The sequence below is a fragment of the Mustela putorius genome, unplaced genomic scaffold (assembly GCF_011764305.1).
Source record: "Mustela putorius furo isolate JIRA1106 unplaced genomic scaffold, ASM1176430v1.1 tig00000835_pilon_pilon_pilon, whole genome shotgun sequence".
NCBI lineage: Eukaryota > Metazoa > Chordata > Mammalia > Carnivora > Mustelidae > Mustela > Mustela putorius.
Genome location: NW_025421492.1, coordinates 4780721 through 4804929, shown reverse-complemented (window position 1 = coordinate 4804929; position 24209 = coordinate 4780721). Strand labels below are relative to the sequence as shown.

At 42.2% G+C, this 24209-nt stretch overlaps 1 protein-coding gene across 3 annotated transcripts in view; it reads left to right on the top strand.

Moving 5' to 3' along the window:
* LOC101691097 (cytochrome b5) overlaps nucleotides 1–19711 on the top strand; it is a 37169-nt gene extending 17458 nt beyond the window's left edge. Inside the window, exons 2-6 of one of the 3 annotated variants that reach the window (XR_006608184.1) lie at nucleotides 10764–10892; nucleotides 13515–13544; nucleotides 16548–16571; nucleotides 17631–17665; nucleotides 19341–19442. Coding sequence is in view for 2 of the 3 variants with exons in the window: in XM_045085223.1 (XP_044941158.1) it covers nucleotides 10764–10892; nucleotides 13515–13544; nucleotides 19341–19601 (420 nt within the window). In the remaining variant the exon portion in view is untranslated. Of the gene's footprint in view, nucleotides 1–10763; nucleotides 10893–13514; nucleotides 13545–16547; nucleotides 16572–17630; nucleotides 17666–19340 lie in introns of all 3 variants that reach the window. The other 2 variants (XM_045085224.1, XM_045085223.1) reach the window with 2 other exon arrangements.
* Nucleotides 19712–24209: the final 4498 nt, after the last annotated feature.

Sequence of the window (24209 nt, the reverse complement as noted above, 5' to 3'; positions counted from 1 at the left end):
CCAGGTAGCAGTTTCCTAGCTAAAAGTTAAGTGTTGTGCGGAGTAAAGGGAAGAGAGCGCAGTGAGCAGTGAGCAGGCTTTGCCACTACCGACCTGCTTGGGCCGCGGAGGCTGTCCTCTGGGCTGTGCAGTTGTTGAGGCTTTCTTTATCGAGATACTCAGGAGACATTTGATTGGCATGCAGAAGTTCACCGCTGTCCATTTTTGAGTGGGATACAGTAAACAGTCAGTATTTAAGGATGAACATTCTAGCAGCAATTCGGAAGACGAGTAAGAACGGGAGAGGAGTTGGGGAGAGGAGGAGCAGTGCGGCGGCCGGAGCCGTGGCTGCGTGAGAAGTCCTCTCCGGGCTCATGTACAAGAGTGCAAGGCTTTCTGTCCGGTGAACAGCACCCAATGCTGCCTCGGAAATTTTACCGTTTGCTTTTCCAGTGTCACTAAAATGTCGGAATTCTGGGAGTTAAGGTCAAAGACTAAGCAAAAGTGTTATTCTGTATCAAGCCTAAGACTGTCTCATTTGTGAATTTGTTTACATTAAAGGGGAGTATAACTAGCACAAATAATTCCAAAAATACAATTTGCACCCATCTTTATTTTCTGAGGAACTGTGGCCGTCTCAGCCGCAAACAGCAGGGATGCAGAGTGGAGGGGCATGGAAAGTGTTTCTGCTCAGTGATTAGTTTCGGAATTAACAGTCCTTGCAGGCACCATTTGAATCTAGAGTGACTTGGATTTTACATTTTCTTTCTCATTAAGATTATTGCCTTCCTAGGGGAGGTGGGCAGGGCATGGGTTAAAGAAGTGATAAGGACCCAGCGAGGACACTTGTGATATGAGCACTGCTGTGTGGAAGTGTTGAATCACTGTATTGTGCTCCTGAAGCTAATATTGCACTGCATGCTAGCTAACTAGAATTTAAATGTGAACTAAAAAAATAAAAAAGAGAATTTCACAAATCATGTTATGGCATAGTAAGGATATAACAGAATCTCTGTAGCTTCATGGTGTTTAACAACAAAAGGATAACTAATAATAATCTAGTCATTTGAAAAATATTGAACTATTTCTAAAAATGTTTCTATTGCATGTGATAAAAGTGGGAATTAAAAATTTTTAAAAAGTACTCTTGAGGAAAAAAAAGAAAAAATTTTAAAATAAAAAAGATTATTGCACTCCTAAAAAGTTTCTTGCTCATTGAAAACATCTGTATCAGGGGAGGCATCTAAGTTTATCTTTTTTATCTTGCCAGTTTTTACAGATCCACTTTCTACTGTATTATTAGCATTATTTATTGTTATTTTGTATACTACTAAATATGAAGTAGAATTTTATTGCCATTTTTAAAATCCTGTTATTATGCATTTATTCCTTTACTTAGCATTTCTTTTTTGACCTCTTTCGAAAAAGGGTTTGAGGCCTCACTTTCGTTCTGTTGATGTTATTATTCTTGACCTCTTAACACACAAAAATAATCCAAGGCTTTGCCTTCATTGACTGTACTTGTTCTGTACCTGATCCCCTGATATGTTTGCACTGTTGTGCTCTGGTCAAGCGCCTTGTAGTTTATTCTGATACTCTTTTTTTTTTTTTGTCTGTGTATGGGAAATTGGACTTCTTTTCTTTTTTTTTTAAAGGTTTTATTTATTTATTTGACAGACAGATCACAAGTAGGCAGAGAGGCAGGCAGAGAGAGGGGGAAAGCAGGCTCCCTGTTGAGCAGAGAGCTGGATGTGGGGCTCAATCCCAGGACCCTGGGATTGTGACCTGAGCCGAAGGCAGAGGCTTAACCCACTGAGCCACCCAGGCGCCCCTGGACTTATTTTCATTTGAAAAATGTTACATGTTGTATGTGGCATTGCATGTTCTATGTGGTGTCTCTTGCTACTGGTTATTACTGAAGCCGAGACTATCCAGGGTCAGGGCTTGAGCTCTAAAAAGCAGCGGTTCTGGGACTGGCCTTCACCCCTTAGGCAGTGCTGCTGTGACATCAGCTGACCTCTCTTGCCATCAGGTTTGGGTCATGTGCTTTTTTGTAATGCTCTGGGGTGGAAACCATTGAGCTCCTTAGTGTTAAACAGACCACACGTCTTCTCAGTGAGATTAGATTTTGGTTATAAATGAAGCCTATCATCTGGTTTCTGAGTGGAGGCTGTGAGTGTGGGGTTAACCCTGATAACACTGGTATCCTCCGGAACCAAGCAGTCCCAAGAGCACCTGAGCTGTACCTCTCCTGAGTGTTTTTCAGATTAAAACAAATTCTTACCAGGAGGATGTTTTTGGGTAGGATCACGACTAGGCTGGCTCTGTAGGTGAAGAGTAACAAGCTGGTTATTGGTTTTAAGCGTGGGGATTTTTCTTTTTCCTTCTTTTTTTTTTAAGTAAACTTCACTCCCAGTGTTAGGCTCAGACTCACACCCTCAGGAACAATAGTCGTATGTCATGGACTGAGCCATCCAGGCACCCCAAAGCGTGTGGATTTTTCACAGCACGTAACTCATCAGTGTTTACCTCATAATCCGAGCATGATTTAAGAGAAAGTGAAAATCTGAATTTGTTTCTATTTCAGTATTGTCCAGAGGACCGTAAGTACCGGTGAATTCATTATGGATATTTGATGCCCAGGAAAGAAATCTTGATCAAGTTCGTAATATTTTTTCTTTCTTTTCTTTTCTTTCTTTTATTTATTTTTTTTTTTTGAGCTATTATTTAGAAAGCAGGTTATATACCTATTAGATCATGGAGTACCATACAGACTCAGTGAGTGCCATTAGCGAGTTGGGGTGCCCTCACCCTCCCTGTCCGTCACTGGGCATGTGGAGGGCGCCATTGTTGCCTGTCCTCCGTCTGGAATGACCTCATTCTTTCCTTGCATTTTGATAGTCATTTAACACTTCTTATTTTCTACCTTATTAGTATTACTCTCTGCCTTATTAGTATTACTCTCATTTTTGTATGTATTTGTGAATCCCTTGACTTTGCTAAATCCTTAAATTCACAAGTACAATTACACCTGCATTGCTCACATGAAGTAGAGTATAACTGAAAAGCCTAAGAGACCACTTCAGACCTGTAGTGATTGAAAAAGGACTAGAGCCATAAAGTAATAATTTGTTAACTTAGTATGAATGAACTGCTCTGTCTTTACTGCATTGTCATTATATATTAGGAGGATTTCAACAGCCTTACCCTCTAATACCTTAGGGTTGGTAAAACAAGTCAGGCTTGATCCTACAATCTGCCACAACCACAGAGGAGTCATTTGGCCCTTGGCCATCACCAGCTTTTATCTTGGCCTCTCCTTCTTGGATTAGTTGACAAAAGCTTTTTTTTTTTTTTTTTTTTTTTTTTCCCCCAAGGCAGTTTGGTTCCTGTTGAGCCTGTCTAGCTGTTAGCCCTGGTCTCAGTCTCCTCACCTTGTGAGGCAGTGCACTACCAAAGCTGTGGGGTTGCCTGTGTTGTGTGCGGTCTCTCTCTCACACACACACAATATACATATCTTTCAGGGCAAATGAAATGCTTTTTCAGTTTTCACCTAGGTTGTCTATAGGTCTTGAAAAAGGTTTGTGTTCTCTATAGCTACAGTATCCAGTGTGGTAGCTAATGGGTGTACATGGCTTATTTACATTTAAATAAGTAAAATCAGTTTCTCACCCCCCACTTCAAGTGTTCCGTAGCTGTTTGTGACTAGCGGCTGCTATCTTGGAACAGCTTTATAAACTTAGATAGTTTAGCTATAAGAATATCCATCATTACAGAAAATTCTGTTGGACCGTACTGGACTAGACACTCACTAAGGCAGCTTTAGGAGCCACTTGGTTCGCATGTAGATAGAGTATGTGCTGGGACCATTTGTATCACAGATTGAAGCCATTTTTGAATTCACATGTTCACATATTGCTCCAAACCCCATTTCTGATGTCTGGCAACAAAACCATTGCTTTAGTGTACTTCCTGATTTTTCTCTTCACTTCGATCAGCATCATTAGCAGGTGACTTTTTTCAGAGCCATCTGTCACAATGAAAGCTTTTATTACACAAGTCACAGTATTGAAAATAAGTTGCGAATCATTGAATCGCACTGTACTACGGATGCTGGTGGTAGTTCCCGGCCTCATTCGCTCCTGACTCTCAGGGAGAGGGATTCAGATCCGTGCTCAGCAATGTTGCATATTACTACATGTTTAGGACCTCTCGGGTCATTCATGATAAGGCATAACTGTGAGGCTGTATCAGTGAAGGCCCAGGGATTTTTCTGTGTTATTTAACCTCAGTGTAAGCACATGGTTCTTCAGGATTGAGCCATGCTGAGTTTTTCATGAACTTTTGTGTGTCCCACACAATGTCTTACTCAGAGTAGACAGTAAATATTTTGATTAAATAAATTAGACAGCAGTTAAACATGAAATTATATGGTTTCTGAATGGTAAGAACTATTATAGTTCGGGAAAAGGAGAGTGGTATGAGCTAGAATAGTTGAAATGAGAAAGTTGTCATCAGCCACATAACTGGTTAGATGTTATGGTTCCAAAGCCGGTGCACAGTGACCTGTGTTTATCTCCTTTATTTATCCAATAATTACTTTTAAATATTTCTTCATCCCTACCATGTGCCAGGCATTGAACGAGGTATTGGGGCAGTAGTGATGAGTAGGACAAACAAAAGTCTCTGCCCTCATGACTCTTACAAACAAATTGATATAAATATCGGTAGTCATGAGTGCTGTGAAGGCAGACAGAACAGGAAGTGGGTCGGGAGCCTGGGCGGGGCGGGGCTCTGTAGATGGGGAATCCTTGAAGGGCTCTGAACGGCCGACCTGAGTGTGAATGAAGGGTAGACGGGATCACAGAAACATCGGGAGAGGAACATGCCAAGCAGAAGCAGATGGGAGGGTTCGGCCGTGGAGAACAAGTTCGGCAGGACTGAGGACTTGCCCCACTGGCTGGAACTGAGCAAGGGGGGGTTCCCTTTGCCCCCTTAGAAAGCTGGAATATGGCATGTGTGCAGGTGCGGCAGAATCTGTGGGCAGGTCTGTTGTCCTTTCTACCTTCCTTTACCTCTTCTCCCTCCACGATGACCCACTGCCCTGGACGAGGCTAACGTTAGCCCTTCCCTAGATTACCTTAATCATCTTCCAAAGGTCCCCATTATGTGACGATGTAAGGCTGCTAATTGTAGAAGGGGCAAGAAGAAGCAGACCGGGCAGGAGACCATTGTGGCCGTCTGTGCGTGGTGTTGGTAGCTTGGTCTAGAGTGACAGTGTTGAAAGTGGGGAGAGGCAGTTGGATTCGGAGTATATTTTGAAGGTAGTCACCTTCACCAGTCACCTGCTGGTGGGTTGGAGTGGGAGGGAGAGAGGAATACAGTTTGACTTCTGGTTTGGACCATAGCAGCTGGGTATGTGGTGGCACTGTTTCCTGAGAATGGAAATTCTGGAAAGCGGCGCCTTTTTTTTTTTTTTTAAATTAAAGATTTATTTCTTTATTTTAGAGGAGGAGCATGATCAGGAGAGGCAGAGGGAGAAGAGAGAGCATCTCAAGCAGACTCCTCACTGAGCACAGAGCCTCGCATGGGGCTGGATCCCATGGCCCTGAGATCCTGACCTGAGCCGAAATCAGGAGTTGGATGCTCGGGCGCCCTTGGAAAGCAGTGCATTTTGAAGGAAATAAAACATTTGGTTTTGATTATGTTACGTTGTGCTCGGACCATGCGTTAGATGCTGAGTGAGTGCGGGACCGGCTGCTGCCGGTGGGAGGCCTCGCGCTCTGCGGAGGTTGGGGATGACTCCCCTGCGCTCACGAGGGAGCAGTGATTTTCTGGGTAGAGGCCGGGTGGGATCATTGGGAGAGCTGGTGTAGGTAGAGTGTGAAAGAATGCCAGGGCCTGAGCCCTAGGGTGCGCCTGTGTGAAGACTGGGTGATGAACAGATTAGAAAGTAGTGGCCAGTGAGGTTGAAGGGGAACCAGAAGGGTCCACTGTCCCAGCAGCTACGAGAGGCCAGCATTTCCAGAAGAGACCTGCTGTTGCAAGGTTGCTGAGGGCTTTTATGCTGTGAAAAGTAGGGAGTCAGCAGTTATTTCAGGCCCTGGTGGCCGGTGTTACAGTTGATACTGCAGAATTCACCGTGTCTTCCTGCAAGTGTCCTTAGGAGTGGGGCTGTGGCAGTTCGTGTCTTCTGAGTTATGGACTGTGCTAATCTTTATCTTACAAGTATATTTTCCTATAAATAACGCTTAACTATGGATGTCAAGAGTGAAAGTTATTTCCAGTTATTTTATTGGAATTCCCTTGTTTGTACCTGGGGGTTCTCATACGGTGTCGGAGCAGGGCGTGTTTGGAAGCCTCGTGGACTGGAGAAACCGCAGAGGCAGACGGAGGGAACTACTGGATCAGCAGGTGTGCGGACCGGTGAGCGCGCAGAGCCCTGCTCCGGCCCGTCTGCCTCACCTGGTCTTCCAGGTTCCCGTTCCCCGCAGGTGGCACCGTCATCCATTCGACTGGGCAGGCCGTAAACCTGCGTCCTCGTGTGGCGTCGTGTCTCTCATCCACCGTCTTCACACGGTCACGACGTCCTTCCTCTCCTGCCTTGTGTCTTCGTCTTCATCTTCTTCATCTCCGTGGCCGCCAGCAGCAGCCTGCCTTAGGCTCTCTGGCCTTAGTGGATTGTCTTCCTGGATCTTTTCCCGTCCTTTTATCTGTTGTTCACTCGGGAGACCAGGGTCCGTTTTTAAGCGAAGTCTGCTTTCGTCACCTTCCATTCTTAGATCTCCCCAGAGGCTTCTCCTCGCTTACAGGAGAGCTCAGGATCCTCGGAGGGGCCTAGAGCCCTTTGTGGCCCGGCCGGCCGTCTGCGGCTTGCCCCTTCTCCCTCCCCTGCCCCAGCCTCTCCCTGCGCCGGGGGACATTCATCCCCTCTTTCTCTGCCCCTTGACCCTGCCTCCTTCCCGCTTTGTACCTCAGCCCGGCGGGGCCCCTCCTGAGTCCTTTGTGTTGTAGCTTTCACGGCACTGTGCTCTTCTGCTTCAGAACATTGGCTGTCACTGGCAGTTAGTTGTACAATTACAGATTCTTCCTATAGGATCCCTATTAGTTTCAGCCCCCGAGGGCAGGCGCTGGGACCTGCTCTGTTCTGTGTGTCTGGCACACCTTGGTGTCTGGCACATGGAGATTTTCTGAAAGATTGGTATGTGTTTCTTGTGTGAATTGACTTTAAGACTTAGTAACACAAATGAAAAACAAAATTTTCCTTTGGAAAAATGGGAGACTTAATGTTAGAAGGACAGCTGAAGTGGAAATGGCTAGTTTTCCCACAGCCGCTCCCACTTCTGTCCTTCCTGGGCCCTCCTTTCTGTCACCCTGCCGCTCCTGCCCATCTCTCTCTCCGACTAGAGCTGCTGACTGCTGCCTCATGGTGGGACGAGTGGAGGCCCTCGAGAGTGCTGCTTTATGAGGACAGAATTCTGTTACAGCTTCACCAGGGCTTGGCTCAGACTCTTGAGGAGAGTCTCCCCTCTTTTGTTATTACCTCTCATCTTGCCTGTGTGTGCCTAGGCACTTTGGTCTTTCCCTTAAATCTTTCAGAAAATCTCCAGATAATTTTAGTCACCTTTTAACTCGACTGCTTTCCTCTTGCCTTGCCTTTTCTTTGTCTGTCTCAAATTCTAGAAGCTGGCCAACAGATAGTAAGTTTTCTCAGAGTTTCTGGGTGTAAACTGTAGACCTACACCTTCTCTGGGAGTAACCAAGATGGCGCCAACACCAGTGCGCCTGTCTCTTAAGAGAGCTGACAGGTAAGGAAAAGTTTCCTTTGGGCTCAAAATGAGATGTGTGCATACTAAGATGACAGCATGAATCTGCTCACAAGAGTGAAGAGAGTGACAAGGTGAACCACCAAGTTTCAAACCATCATGATTAGCCTTGATTTACTTCACAAAGTGTATGTCTCTATCTCTCCCCACATCATAAATGTATTTCAAGGAAAATACCTGGTATTATAATAAGCTCGTCCCATATCTTTTGCTGTTTTGCCAAGATTGGAGTTATTTTATTCTGGGAAAAAGAAACAAACTTTTAGTTTGTTTATTCGTTTGGGTTTTTGTTTTTGTTTTTGTTTTGCTGTTTAAAAAAATCCCTAGAGTGGGGCAAAGGTATTTTAGTGTCAATTCATTCATTTTATAATTTTTCTTTTTTTTTTTTTTTTTTTAAGGATTTTTATTTATTTGACAGACAGAGATCATAAGTAGTCAGAGTCAGGCAGAGAAAGAGAGCAGGAAGCAGGCTCCCTGCTGAGCAGAGAGCCTGATGTGGGGCTCCATCCCAGGACCCTGAGATTATGACCCGAGCTGAAAGCAGTGGCTTTAACCCACTGAGCCACCCAGGTGCCCCACTTTATAATTTTTCTTAAATAGCAGTCAGTGGAGCCAGTGGAAGCCAAGATGTCTTTCCTTTTTTTCCCCTGAAAAAAACTGTCTCACAGAGATGGTTTAGGCAAAGTCTAAGTCATAGCTAGATACACACATATGTACATGTAGAGACATATTCTCCTGTTTTCGTTCCTTGGTCAAAAATTAAGTTGGGAAGTTGTCCTTTTGTTCCAGGTTAAGACTGTTGTGTTATTCTCTGTGAAGCAGAATGTTTACCTTTATGTTTTAGCATTTTAAAAATTAAAATTTTCTATTTTAAGAACTTGTCTAGTTTTATGATGCTTTATGAAATGCCAGTCTATGTTTTTAACCTTATTTGAAAATTTCCTTGGGAGATAGACTGTAACTGGAAACTAATGATTTGCTGTGAGAGATTTTGTCTATATTCACATTTCCTTAATAGGAACCAAAAGTTAAAAAGAACAGATGAGTTCAGCCACCCACACGAAAGGAAAACAGTCTGTGAACTTACATAATTTCTGGCTGTTGAGTAAGTTGTCATTTTATATCTCTTGTGTTTTGCTTCGGTACTCCTCAGTCCATACCCAACGGTAAATAGACTGTTCCAGAATCAACAAATCATGGTTTCCATTGCCATAGCCTTGGGGGTGCACCAGGAAGCTTCAGACTGGCTTTCAGAGTGAGCCACTCAACCAAGTACACCACTGGTGTGGCTTCTCATGTTTGTCGAAAGTGGACTTCCGATTTTCTGTGTGCCCAGTAGAAGACATCTAAATAAGTTTGGAAATTCCTGCAGTATGCAGCATTAGGCAGCTGCTTAAAAAGTCATGCTGAGGAAAGATGCTTTATGACATTGGGAAATATTTAATGAAAATGCTGGACAATGTTTATCGGTCATTATGTTATGTGTCAGACACCTATATTAACACATTTAGTCTTAAAAAATTATGAGATAAATGCCATTATTTTCCTGAGTTCACATAGTAGTAGTAAGTAACTACTAGGCAGTACTGTCTCTGTATCATGTATTATAAACTGCTTTTAATCTAACAAAACCATATGCAAGAGATAATGATCTCCGTTTTCTTTAAAAAATTACTGACATGGGTACATGTGTGTATATTTAGCGCCATTGAGATGTCAGGACCATAGCTGGTTTCGGTGATTTTTATTTTCTTCTTTGTGTTTTCCAGTTTTACTATAATTTAGATGGATAGCTTTTACAATAGTAGCGGGAAAAAACAAGTAGATTTCTATAGCAGTAGATATATTTAAACAAAGTAGGAGGAGAAATGGATTTCAAAACAGAAATCGTCCACTGTTCTCTGTTAGGTGCCTTTGTGTTTTCCATCACTGGGAGCAATTAAGAACGGAGGCTGTGAGTTCTGCAGACGAGGACTGTTTTGTTTAGTTATTGGATTCCTGCCTACAGGTGCTTTGCTCAAGGGCAGGGTAAATCTGATCTAAGGAAATGGTGAGGCTCAATTTAAGAAGGCTTCTCCCATAAAAGTGTTCAGGGTGATAGAACCAAGCACTTACTCTTTTTACTTGACTGAGACAGCCTTTCCTTGCCTGAGGCTCTCTCGACTTCAACTGTGTCGGTGCCTGGGCCACTTGGTCAGCCCCTCCCTGCACTGTGACCCTCTGTTTCACTAATTGGAGCAGCTAAGCATAAGCAGCGGCTGAGGTCTCTAAAATACTTGGGTTGCACAAGGCCTTCGCTCCGGCCCCAGTGGAGTGGTACTCTTGGCCTGCCTTGTCCCCGTCAGTAATTTGTCCGGACGGCAGCAGCTTAGACAAGTTCCTGCTGCACCTGCTTGCTTTCCTCTTTCTTCCTACTAGAAAGTGAGTTCTGCTAGAAGCAGGGGACATGCTTACCTGCCCGGCAGGCTCTACACTTCCTGTACTTGGCTGACGGGCCGGGTGCTTTTCAAAGAGGAGTTACCACACAGCTACCATCTGAGGTGTAATAGTATGAGTCCACACCTAGAACAAAGCAGTCAGAGGCGAGGGTATGGGACTCCAGAAAAAATAGTTTGGGTGAAGGTCAAGAAGAACGATTTGGAGAGCTTTAGGGAAAAGCAAAGAGGACATTCCCAAAGGGTTAAAAATGCATGTCTGAAAGTTTTGTAGCTGTAAGAGTGATCTGGGGAAATGAACATCTTGACTACTGGAGAAAGATTTAATGAATTTTCAAGAGGGAAATTAAATACAGAACAGTATGCTCTTTTCATCCACGTATTGGATGAATCGTATTCACGCATTGACATCTGAGACTCTAGAGTAGCCTGTTTGGTTAAGAAACCTGGCCACTTCCTTTTAACTTATTTACTTATTAACTTATTATTAACTTATTAACTTATTTATCTGTCCTTCATACAGCATCCTGGTGGGGAAGAAGTGTTAAGGGAACAAGCTGGAGGGGATGCTACTGAGAGTTTTGAGGACGTGGGACACTCTACAGACGCTAGAGAACTGTCCCAAACATACATCATTGGGGAGCTCCATCCGGTGAGTACCTTACTGGGGACACCACTTCTTGAAGGCTGTGGCTTGACCTCTCTCAAAAAGTAGACTTGCATCTTACAAAACTGAAGAAGTAGTAAAGCAAAAACAATTCCTCCTGACTATATAATACCATTCTCGTCATAAATAATCGACCAGAAATTTCTTTGTATTTCCCTGGTTGCAGTTTTCACTGTCACTTAGAGTCAGGACCCTCTAACCCAAGGCTAGGGGCCAGTGCTCTCATACTGTGAAGTGTCATGGTGGGGGTCATTGACCCTGCACGGTTTCTTTTTTTTTCTTTTGTAACTAAAATGTTTTAAGAAAATTTTCTTTTTCTTTTCTTTTCTTTTTTTTGAAGATTTTATTTATTTGACAGAGACACAGCAAGAAAAGGAGCACAAGCAGGGGGGGTGGGAGAGAGAGAAGCAGGCTTTCGGCTGAGCAGGGAGCCTGATGCGGGGCTCGCTCCCAAGACCCTGTGATCATGATCCGAGCCAAAGGCAGGCATTTAACAGCTGAACCACCCAGGCGCCCCTTAAGAAATATTTCTTAAGAAACTCCCTTCTGCTGTCATAATTTGAGAATATTTCAATTCTAAAAAAATGATTAAAAATTTTTAAACCCCTTCTGTTAAATGAATGAACTCTGTCTTCTGTAAAACCCACACATTCTCCTCACTCTTCCTACATGACCCCAGATCTTTGAGAACATCAACTTTGGTGCCAGTCCCCGAACTGACTTGGGGAAAATGCTGCCTAATATAGCTTTTATATAAACCCGGGGCTATAATACGAATTTAGGTCCTTCTGTGACAGTTTTGAATGACATTATGAAACTTTGCTAATCTGTCAACCGAAGTTATCTGGAGTGTAGCTGAACTCTTGGGAAGAGGTGGTGGAGTTCTCTAAGCAGATAGTGAATCTGTTGCCTGACATTCAGCTGTTCTTACCTCTAGAGAGCACCTGGGTCCCTCAGCACGGTTACGCGGTCTCCTCTCTGCTCCCCTGCTCATGCTGCTTCACCGGAGCTAGCCAGAGGCAGGAGGAGGTGCTGTTAGAAAGGGGCTAATGACTCTGCCATCGGCTCAGGTCATGATCCCAGGGTCCTGGGATCAAGTCCCACATCGGGCTCTCTGCTTAGCAGGGAGCCTGCTTCCTCCTCTCTCTCTCTCTGCCTGTCTTTCTGCCTACTTGTGATCTCTGTCTGTCAAATAAATAAATAAAATCTTTAAAAAAAAAAGAAAGGGGCTAATGAGGGCATGTGGCCTTAGCCTAAGTGTGCATGCTGAGAAACCACTGAAAAGCAAAACCCATATGAAAAGTTTTGTCATTATAATAAAACTCACATATAATTGCCAAATATATTTGCCAATAATTATAATATTGTCATTTATTATAAAACATTTATAAATACAAATCAACAGGTGTGTCATATAAAATATTAATCAAATAACCTCCCATATACCAATTAGCAAGCTAAGAAATTTAACATTGCTCCCCCACAAAGAAAAGTTTTGTTTCTTGCAATATCCATGAAGGAACGAAACCTTACAGGCTCTTTAGGAAGGTCTGAAAGTAGGAAATCTGTTCTAGAGCAATCTCCATTGAATGGGGAGGTGGGTTTTTGTTTGTTTGTTTGGTGGTGGGAGGGGTAACAGTACCCTCTGAGGAAAGAATGAGCTTTCCTTAGCTAGAGAGTTTATTCACCCACATATTTTCATCTTCATCTTCATACTTCACCAAAGTTGAGGTAGTTTTATGGTAACCAGAGGGGGTTTCCTTTAATGTTTGATTCTATCCTTATTCTTCCCTTTCTAAGCTTGCGGGTGTAGAGGAGGTGGGTTGTGGCTGTGATTACAGCGTTTCTGCCCCTTCTGCCTACTGGGATCCCCTGGAGTCACCTCTAGGTGACCTTAGTTTGGACTACCTCAGTCAGAGGTTTAAGAAAAGTATAACCCTGGAGCGCCTGGGTGGCTCAGTGGGTTAAAGCCTCTGCCTTCGGCTCAGGTCATGATCCCAGGGTCCTGGGATAGAGCCCCGCATCGGGCTCTCTGCTCCGTGGAGAGCCTGCTTCCTCCTGTCTCTCTGCCTGCCTCTCTGCCTACTTATCATCTCTGTCTATCAAATAAATAAATAAAACCTTTAAAAAAATAAAAAAGGGAAAAAAGAAAAGAAAAGTATAACCCTGCGGGGGGAGAGTGCAGGGATTCACCGAGGATGCCGCACCCAGTCGCACGCACAGGTACACACACCTGGGCTCATTTCCAAGGGTAGTGGGGGAGGATCCAGTTCGGTCCGCCCCCAAACTGAGGATCAGAATCCAAGGCTAGTAAATGTGTATGTGCACAAGTGCATAAATGTGATTATCATGGGTGATGTTCTAAACTTGGAACTTTAGACTGAAAATTAATCACTTAATCAGCTATTAACTTTTGCGGTCAAGTCAGATGGATCAGACTTCGTCATGAATAATCTAGATAGAAGGTCCTAAAGTGCTAGTTACTGAATAGCAATGTTTTTTTTAAAAAATCTCAATAAAAGTGACTTACTTTTGGATATGGTACTTTTGTAAATGTCCTTTCATTCCACAATGTGCCTTTTTTTTTTTTTTTTTTTTTAACTGCAGGATGACAGAGCAAAGTTAGCCAAGCCTTCGGTAAGTGTGTCATCTCCAGTGTCTCCGTGGCTGTGCCTGTCTTCACTGTATTTCATACCTGTCAAACTGCAGAACAAGCATTTTTTAGCTATCTGAATGAGACCAGCGTAGGTCTCTCTAGGTTAGATGAACATGTAACCTGTTGACTTAGCAAAATACTTTGTGCATAGATCAGCCATCCTGTTTCATTAGGACTGCTTGTGTGTTCTCTTTGTAAGACTCTCAGTACACCATTTTTCATCTAAGTATCAGTAGATACCTCTTGAAGAGTTACTTTTATGAGTAAGCACTATGCTTCTGATCTCAAAAATTTGACACAAGCCTTATTTTCAGAGAACTTAAAATCTGAGCAGAGGAGGACTTAGTTACTACTACTTGAGCCTTGGAGGACACTACCCATGTTTTCTTCATCTCCTTGTCCCTGGGACATAATAGGTGTTAAATAAGTATTTATTGGATGAATTTAATGTTAATCAAATGAAATAATAACTTTTTGATGCATTTTTCCTTAGGAAAGGAAAATACATTCTAGGGGATATTAATTATATACCCTGGTTCACTAGTCCTTCTCTCTGAGCTGGTCTTCTCACTTAACGTTTGAAGATAAAGCCATAGTAAGAATTGATGACAACAACCAGAGTCCCTGACAAGTACAAGCAGACAGAATAGTTGTTGGCCTGTAATTAAAGGACCATGGAGGAACATTTTGCTTAAACCATAGAATAAGAGAATAATTTTTCTTTTTTGGTTCCTGTTCTTGCTTTTATTAGAGCCCAACAGTGGGACTCCACAGGGCCTGTATGAAGAACTGGTGAACTCATTTACTAGCTGCTGTTGACAAGACGTTATCTTTAATCTACCGCAAAATCAGAGCAGTAAATCCAATAGAGCATAAAGGCCATATTTACCTTCATACCCCAAATGGTACAATATAAGTCTTGATTAATGCTATTTCCTACAAAGCAATTTCATTTATATCCTCTCCTTTCCCTATTCAACAAGTTCAGTGTTGGTGATCTGAGTACTTTGGGAAGATAAAAAATGGACTTCAGAGTTTGAATTGCCTCTGTAACAGTTGCTGAGTCCTCGCTGTTGGCTCATGTGACATTAGCACCTTTTTTGAGGCTACTTTTGGGGTAACAAATCCTGTGATGTGGATAGATTTTGCTTTTTCTGCACAGTCAGGACAGGGAAAAACTATGTATTTTTTTTCCTGTTAGGTGTTCAGTGTGTTAATAATCTTAGTGCAAATCATTTAGCTATAATAAAACAAGGATTTGATCAGGCTCATTACATTAACTTAGATTTACTGTAGATCCAGTCATATCCCAAACAGTGATGCCCACAAACAGAAATTAGCTGAGCTGGTAAGCAGGTCCTCTCCCATGCTGCTCTATTTCTTAAAGACAGACTCATTCCTCTTTTCAAAAATACGTAACTTTGCTTGTATCAGCAGAAGTAGGACAAGAACTTGCTGTCTTTTTTAGAGGACATAAATAAATACAATGGAAAAAAAATACATGACCAATTTTGGGGGTTTATCTTTCTTATACTTCTAGTTTGCCAGAAGGGTGTGCCCTTAGGTATTTCTTTTGGTGTGTGTGTCTCTGTATAACCATCGGTCTATGTCCAGGCTGATACACGTAAGCTGTGGTCTGAATTTGTTCATTGCTGCCCCTGAAAATACCTATTTGAACTATGAAATAAGAAGCAACAAAGATTATTAGCTTGACCCTGCCCCAAAGAAAACATGGTGTTTAGTTGCCAAAATAAGGTATTTTGTGGAGTTAGAAATGATCCATGTTTAAACAAATTTATATCTTAAATTTGCTTACATGGAGGATATCAGTAGTATCAATACCTTTTTTTGGTTGTGGTTTTCAAATCATTGCAGTTTAAGTGACTTTATTTGGGCCTTATGCTCTCCCTGTGGGATCCATAGACCTTCTACGGAAGGTAACAGTAAAGCTCAGATTTTGCTGCAAGCTTTGACCTTGTCCAGTTCGCACCGCAGAACCACGGCTAGCGCCCGTCCCAGCTGCAGCTGGTGCAGTTTCTTAAGCGTCTTCTGTAGGCTCCAAGGCTTCAGTGTCCCTGATATTTTTAGGAAAGCTTCCAATTAAGGAATAGGCTGAAGTAGATGAATGTATAAATGAGATGATTTTGCTTTACAAAAACTTGATGAACTTTGCATGATTTTATATATAGCTTCTCATGTACTGATGGAATATAGCTTCTCATGTACTGATGGAATTATTAATTTTTGCTATGTGAAATTGAGCCCCTCAAGGTCATAGAGTGAACAAGTGGCAGAGCCTGTAGTAAAAAAAAACATGGTCTTTTCTGCCTGTTGGTTGTTGACATATTTGTTAGTTATACCCAGAGGCCCAGCTTGGGCCCCTCAGACCATTGGACGGGCAGGACAGTTTCAGTTTCCTTTTTCATCAGTGTGGTAAGTGGTAATTCAACTTGCTTTAACTCTCAGGCATCTCTGGGTTAAGAGCCTAACAGATAATAAACACTCAGAAATGTATATAATCTTTGTCGTTGCTGGCAGTGATGGTGCCCTAACAGTTTCAGCATTAACGCTAAGGGCAGTGATGGAAGCCGGGGGAAGGCTAGGCCAGCCTGGTTTCCATAGAGTTGTCCACATGTTGGTAAAATGCACGTGCTTGGTATAACAAAATAACAGATCTGTGTTTGCCTTGTTTACTATTCTGGGCTTAACTTTCTGTTGTGACAATAATGTTTCACTCTTAGTGAGCCTTTGTGCTCTAGTTTCAGAGCTTATTGCGTCTTCTAGTAGCGGAGTAACCGTTTCGTGTGGTCCGGGGACTTCTGGTAATCCTCGTTACTGTTACTCATCCACGCCAAGTGTGAAAAATACTCTTGCAGTAGCTACGAATACTTTTGTAGTCACTAAGATTTAACATTGCTTAGAAAGATAATAAATGTGTGAAGTTTTCTTTTTAAATGACTTATTTTTCCCCCCTATTGTGTCAGGAATCTTAAAGGCCGTATTTCCAGGTTTGTGGGTCTCCTAACTGATTTGCTTGCTCTTCCCTAACAGTTTTGTGCCTTTTCACGGGGTTTCTCTAACGCGCTGGCTCGCTGTGTATAGCTTTGCCTCACTGTGGAGTGTGGGTTGTTTTGCTAATGGCTTATCTTGTGCTTTGGGAAACTGCAGAGATGAGCTTTCAGATGAAGCTACCTTACTTATGGCTACCTTCCTCTGAGGCACTAATACTTTTTGCTGGTGTGAAATTTCTAAAGAGTGCTTCTTAGCTTTCAAGTCCAGAAAAGTGTATTTTTCCTCAGGCCTTAGTTATTCATCTGTTTGGGGAAGTGTGTATTTTTTTAGAGCCAAAATTAGTTCACTTATATGGTACTGATAGAACTTCTCTCAGAAAGTTCTGGAAGGCAAAATAAGCCAACTGTGAAAGACCCCAGGACACACAAAGGCCGTCCTTATTTGGAGGTTTCTTGGCCAGTGACCTTGTGAGGTCAGTTCCAGAGGCCTCCACTTTTTAGAGTTGTCTGGTCAGAGTTAGAGAAGGCCAGGAAAGGTGGTGGTCCACAGTGTGGTGATTTAAATGACAGTTCTTATTTTTTCTCTTCTTGGTTGACATGCCTTTTAATACAACTTGGGTACATTTTTACTTCAGATAAAAATCAAATGAAATAATTGATTTTACTGAAGGTTTCATTTATGCTTTTAAAGAATTAAACTTCTCTTCCTCAAGGTAGTCATGGGGTTATGTGCCCATGTACATGATATCTGTTTTCAATTTTACATTATTCAGATGTGTACTATGTAGAAGATATTTTATGTCGCCTATTTTTAACATTTTTTCAAATTATCTAGGTTATGTTTGTAAGTAACTTAAATACACATGATTTTTAAATCTTTTTCTTCTAAAAATGGTGAAATTAGGCATTTTAGTGAAAAGTTTGTTATAATTTTCCCTTCCAATGCATTTTGAAGAATGTACTGAGTATTGTGATCTTATTTTAAAAGAAGTTCTTAATCAATTGAATAAATGTTCAGATGTTTCCTTTAAGTTCACTTTTTCTCTTGTGTTTCAGGAAACTCTCATTACTACTGTTGATTCTAATTCCAGGTATGTCGTAGTTTTCTCTTAAACTGATCAGAAGGCCAGTGGAATCAGGGTGTGATTAGGGCTCTTCCCCACCTGAGGACTCAGGGTCCCACTGCACCCCCTCTCAGTGGACAGCCCAGGGTCTTCTCCACTTGGCTCCCAGATGATTGAGGACATCCCCTCCTCAACTGTCAGAGAGCTCAGCCTCTGGACATTCTTCAGAACAACCCCAAATCTCTCCCTCCAGCTGTGGACTGAATAGATTAGGTCTCCTTTCCTCCAGGGTCGTCCTCTGGCCTACACAGTCTTTTACTGTCCAGGCAAACGTGCTCTCTCATTCAGTATATGGTCCGTTTCTTAAATTGTAGTGATTATTTCTCCCTGAGCCTCAGCTCAGCATTCCTTTAAGTATAACATGAACTCTTGGTCTAGGGACTGGATTTCTGTGTCACAGTCCAAGATCCTATTAACATTTGTGACAGCTCTACCATATCATCTTGCATAACCGCATGTATCTCTCTGGTGGACAGAGAGATTTGGCCCCAAGCTCAAAACCACACAGTTGTGCCAATTTTATTTCACCCTGTCAGATGTAACTGAGCCAGTCTGCTGGGGTTCTGGTACGTTCCCTGCATTCAGGCAGTAGTCCTTCACCATATGTTTGTTGGCAGGTCAGTTTCCTTCTAAATGGAAACTGAAAACCCCAGCAAGATGGAAGTGATTTTTGTAATCCTTTTGCAGTTTAGATCTTTTTATTGAACTCAGTCTTTGTAGGGGTTGGTGTTTGAAGAGTATTAGAGGATAGTAAGTTTATGACAGAAAATATATTTTATAGGCATTATCTGGCTTAATTCACATTTTCAGCTTGTATTATTTTGTTTTCTAAGAAACTATAGGTTCATATCTAAATTGAAGATCATTCTAGTTTTGTCTCTGGTTTGATCTGTTATCTGTCATTTATAGTCAATGAAAAATTCTAGGTACCAGGACTGAAACAGTATGTAAGTTAGGGATTTTTCTGCATTTACACCTATGAACCACAGATTAAGTAGTTTGGGCACGCGGTTTCTTAATGTGGTAAATCTACTATGCGTGGATAAATATTAGATTTTCAAAACAGAATCACGGAACATAGCGCTGTGGTGCTCATAGCGGCCTTAATAAAATCCTACGACTCAAACTCCTTAACTTCACAGTCCGGGAGATGTGCTTTTTCTCTTGGTTGTAAAGCTTGCTGATGGCTCTCCTAAGATGAGAACCTTGATTTTCTTGTTCTCAGTTTAGCTATTTTAAATTCTTAACATATGTAAGTAGAATAAAACCTGTAAGGAATATTTGCTTTTGTGAACCTGTGATACATAACCCAGAGTTGGTGTCCTTAGGTAAGTCGCTATTTGTAGGGAGCATCTGTTGGGGGAGCGATTGATAGCTCTTTGTGTAAGTTTAGAGAAATAGGTTTAAGTGGCCTAGGGATAGGGATCATTAATTTTCTTACAAAGCTAGAGCCCTTGCTGGTATACTAGGGCATGTGTTGCACTCATGTTGCTTTTAGCAACTCAGAGTTGACGTTTCATCCAGGCAGATTACAGAGGTAGTACAGACATGCCACAGTGATTTTCATGGTAATTAGAAGGAGCAAAGGTTTTGAGTCCCGTGCGGCAAATGTCATGCAAGCATTATTGCCGTTTCTTTCCAGCTGGTGGACCAACTGGGTGATCCCAGCCATCTCGGCGCTTGTGGTGGCTCTGATGTATCACCTCTATACCGCGGAAGATTAAACACATTCTCAGAAGCCAAGGAAAGAGGAGACTGCTTTGGACCAGGGAGAAAGAAGCCAATATTAACTGCTTCAACTGACAGAAACCTTCACCTGAAAAATAATTTTAACATACCTGTTTCCCTTTTCTCCTACTTTGAACCAAACCAAAAAGAACTCTTCTGTTCTTTCTACTCCTGAACTCTTAGAATGTGCCTTTTGTTCATCAACTTTTTTTGATGTTTCATCACTACATAATTTACTTATTGTAAGCATGATCTTTTAAAAATATATCTGGCTTTTAAAATATACCACCATGTTTGCCTGTCTATTTGGTATATAACTGTACCAACATTTAGAATCTCATTATTTAGCAGACTCATTTACTGTGCTAATTGTTCAGACTCAAGTAGTCTCTAATGAAGTGAGATGGACAGTGTCCTTAGATCTCTCCTTGGGTGGCTTTCTGTCTCCCTCAAGCCAGTACTGCCTGCTCCAGCATAGTTTCCTTTCCCAGGGAATAAAGAAAAGCTCAAAAATGAAGATTTCTAATTGTTCTACTTGAAATAGATGATAAAATGATAAGGTGACATGTAGGACCTATGAAAAAGACTCTCATCTCTTCTATGATTAAAAACTATAGTCAACATAAAAGGAAACCTGTGAACCATGAGAGGACAGATTAACTGTTCCCTCTCACAGACTAAAAATTTACTGAAGAGATTCTCAGTCATATAGGTTCTAAAGTTTAAAAAAAAATCCTCATTCAGAGGCAAAAACTTTATATACTCATTAAGGAAATGTTGATTTCCTACTTCACAAAAGCAAAATTTGAAAGAGAATATGGGACATTTGGAATCCAATTTTTGAAGAAATGTAGCTGGTGGCGGTGAGCCCAGAGGAAGTCTGGTACGGCTCCATTCATTTTCTCATTCGAGTTCCAGTAGACTAATTCTGTCATCTTTATTCTCTTACTCATGCCTTTTTTCCCTTTAAATGTGGAAACTTAAGGGATGAATTAGATTCTAAGTACTTTGTAGTTATGTATGACTGTGCAAGTTTCTGTTGGCATGCTAACCAACTGATAAGCACTGGAGTTCTTCAGAAGTAACTGAAACACCTTAGAAAGGAATTTTTTAATTACAGAGTATTGTTTAAAAAGAGGCAACAGGCCCCAAATTGAGTCACTTGTGCTAAACTCATGTCACCACACCAAGACTTGATACCTAAACTGTTGGGCAGTTTCAGCCTCTCTCAGCAGTGGCATCTTAAGCCAGCCATCTAGAATTAATCTGGTCAGCACTAGCAAGATAATCCCCAGTGGACACCCACCCCCACGTGCCAGCCCCTCAAACTCAGGTGACTTTGCTTGAAACGGTCAGCTCTGCTCAGTCTCTCTCTGCCCGTGAACGTCTTCCATTTGGTACAGCTCTTGGAGGTTCTTTCTATTTGCCAGACAGGATGTTGCCTGGTTGATGAACTATTGAATAAAACTAATAAGATCTTTACATTTTATTCAGATGAATTTTGGATTTTAACAGATTGGGTGGCAGTGATGGGATCTGAAGGGCACTTCTGACAGCTTAGGGGGCCATGAGAAACACAGGCATGGCACCCACAAACTGCATTCTCTTTCTTGTTGTTCCCAAGGGCCGTGGGTAAGTTCCTCTCCATTCTGAGCTCTACTTTCTTTGTGTCAAGCTCCTGACCTAACTGGCTTCCCAAGCTCACATTAGATGACTGTCACTGACTTCATGTTGAAAACTGCTGGCAGTCCAGTCCGAAGTCCCATCGGATCAGGATCCTTAGCCCTTGGTTAAGTCTCTGATTCCATGTTGCTGGTGGTTCACGTAAGCTGGCCTGGATCCAGTGTGTTTTGTGTAGTTAAAGGCTATTGCTAATGGGAATCTTGGACGCCCAAAGCTGCATGATTGGTGGGCATGGGCTGAGCGTCTAATAGCTGTTGGAAAGCTTGCCACCCAACTTCACCCACAAATTGGTCACAGAACAGATTAGATTGACACTAGGTTACCCGCCAACCTCAGGAAGGTCTCCACGTGGTGAGATACACTAGAGAACACCACACAGTCCCTACCCCAACAACACATCCCTTTGGATATTACTTGAGCCCCAGAAAACCCAAAGCCTTAGTTCCAAGAGTTGAGCACACCACCTTTTTGGCACAACTTCTTATTTGTTGTCTAAGAACTGTGGTCCAGAAGCTGTAGATATTTACAACAATGACAGAGTTTTACTGAATACAACCTAGAATAATGATGGCCATTCTGAGGAATGTTCCCATTGGGCAAGATTTTGAAGGCCAGGGCTCCCAAACCAAACAAACAGAATGGGTTCCCCCAGGCTGCAGGAGATCCTCCTCAGATATCTTAAATTCCTTGGTCAAAGACTGAACTACGGAGCCATAGTCAAAGAATTTCCTCAGAACGGGGAGGATTCCCAAAAGCTTCCTGAAGAATTCAGTCACTAGCAGGTCCAGGGACCCAGGCTCTGTGGGCTTAAGCGTGTGCTGGTTAGCCCCGAGGAAGCCCCAAAATGGATGCCTGAAGCAGATTGGTATAAACCTGAAGACATTTAGGGTTCTCGCTCTTAATTACAGTTCCCTCAGGGCCCAGAAAATGCTTGCAAGAATGGTGATTGACCTTTGAAAAGCCATTGTCGGAAGGAGTTTTCCCTGACTGCCCCATTTGGTTTATTCAAATAAGCAAACAAGATGAACCTTGGCCAACTTTCCAGGCCCGTCTGGAAGCTCTCTTCCTGTGGGACCCCGGTTGCATATAATAAGCGAGGTCACTCAACCTTGCTTTTGCTGCCCTGTTTGTAAATGGACCAATTCCTGAGACCAGTAGACTAGTTAAAAAAAGCAAACCAGGATGGAACTGAGTTCCCATCACTCTGATAGAACTCATGACTGCAGCTGAGTACTTTGAAAGGAACTGAGGAACCAGACTACAAACAAAGTTTGCCAGCTGGTGTGGCCTTATGGATGCCTCCGTATCTACTCAAAGGAGAACTCCCATCTGGGCCCCTCCCAGAGTTGATGGGACTTCAAGGGTTTTTTGGAAAATGACTGTTATTCCCTTAAATAGCCCAGGGAAACTGAAAATGAATGGGAAACCTTGCCAGGCTCTGGTGGACACTGAAGCTGCACTAAGTCCCCTTGGAGCCTGCGGGTGAGGTCTTGGGGAAGCTGGCAGAGGCAGGCTAAGGGTGAGGGTCCTTACCAGAGCCAGCTCTCCTGGATCTCTGTCTGCCGTGCCCAGTCAAGAGAGGAAAATAAAATTTCTTGAGTTGTCTCTTCTTTTCCAAAACCCATTGGTTATCGACTCACTCTCCCCACAGGGATAGGTCTTGCCCTTTCGCTGGTCTCACCTTGTATCCTAAGAACTTGGCTTGGCTTTCTGCATGCCTTGGACGTGGCAGTTGTCACTTCTTTGTTTTGGCTGTCTTTGGGAGTTACTTCCTGGAGTAACTCCAGTAATCCAGGGAGTTACTCCCTAGATCTTGGGAAGGTAGTCATCTTTGTATGTCTTTGTGCGGGGGGGACCCCCTCTTACATCCAAGAGGGGATGTTCACTCCTGCCAAAAATATTTGTTGTTTGTCCCAGCTAAAAACTAACAAAATATTTAAAAGATTTTTGTAAAGTAGCTCTGTGATCAAAAGATGGCCAGACCAGAAGCTGATACTCAGTGCCTAATCGTCATTTTATTGTAGGCCTTCCCCCCTAAGCTAAAATCAAACTGTGCATCCAAAAGGAAAGAAAAACCTTCTGAAGGCTTTGTAAAAAGGATTTACTTAAAACTTCCCAAAGACAAGCAGGTCTAAATACAGAATATAGAAATCTTTGATTTTCATCTTAGCTGGAAATCTCCCTGAAACATAACAAATCAAAGATAATGTGGTTAGATGGACAGATCAACCCTTTGCAACCCTTTGCAACTCTGGGATCAATTCAAAGTTCACCTATTGTTACCAATCCTAAAACCACTTCTATCTCCCAAATGGCTGGTCAGTATTGTAAAAACTCTTGTCTTAGGAAACAAAAGTTTCTTCTGGGAGGAACTTTCGTGCCCCCACCCCGCCTTGCTTTTAGGGTGTAAATGCTCTACCTGGTCTTTTTCCCACACCCTTAGCTAGGCCTCGTCTTTGAATACACACTTCAGGGAGGTCATTCTTACCAGAAGAAAAACAAAAGGGGAAAGGGTTATATGAAACTTGGGCAATTGAAAAATCCCAAGTGTCTTCTCAACACTTTAGTCACCTGAGTAGGTAACATTTACTTATTTCTTCTTCCAGACATACAATTTGGATCCAGGTAGTGAGTTCTGCATTATTCTACCTGTCTCATGGCTAAAGTTTTAAAACAAAAGCTATAAGGTCTCTGTTGACATCTATGTGTATAGGTGTTTATACATACATACTGTACTTGTGAGGAATTTCCCCCTCCATATGGCTTGCCAAAGTTTGTAAAAGAGCTCTATCCAGGTGACTTAAAGAAAATTAGGTGCTGAAATGAATTAAATGTTCATAAAATTCTCACAAATAGCATAGAGGCCTAAATGCTTTTCAAGTTCATGTGATCTGGGAAAATACTCAGTATTAAAGCTGATTAGAATTTGTTGGTTTAAATGAAATAGACATGTCTATAGAATTATAACATTAAATATGCACACTTATATCTTTTGTTCTGCCTGGATTTATTAGTTGAATAAGCTTGTGTTTTGGTTTATAAAATTTGTCATCAGGAAAAATAACCTGGTATAATGGAATTTTCATAAGTAAATTGTTGA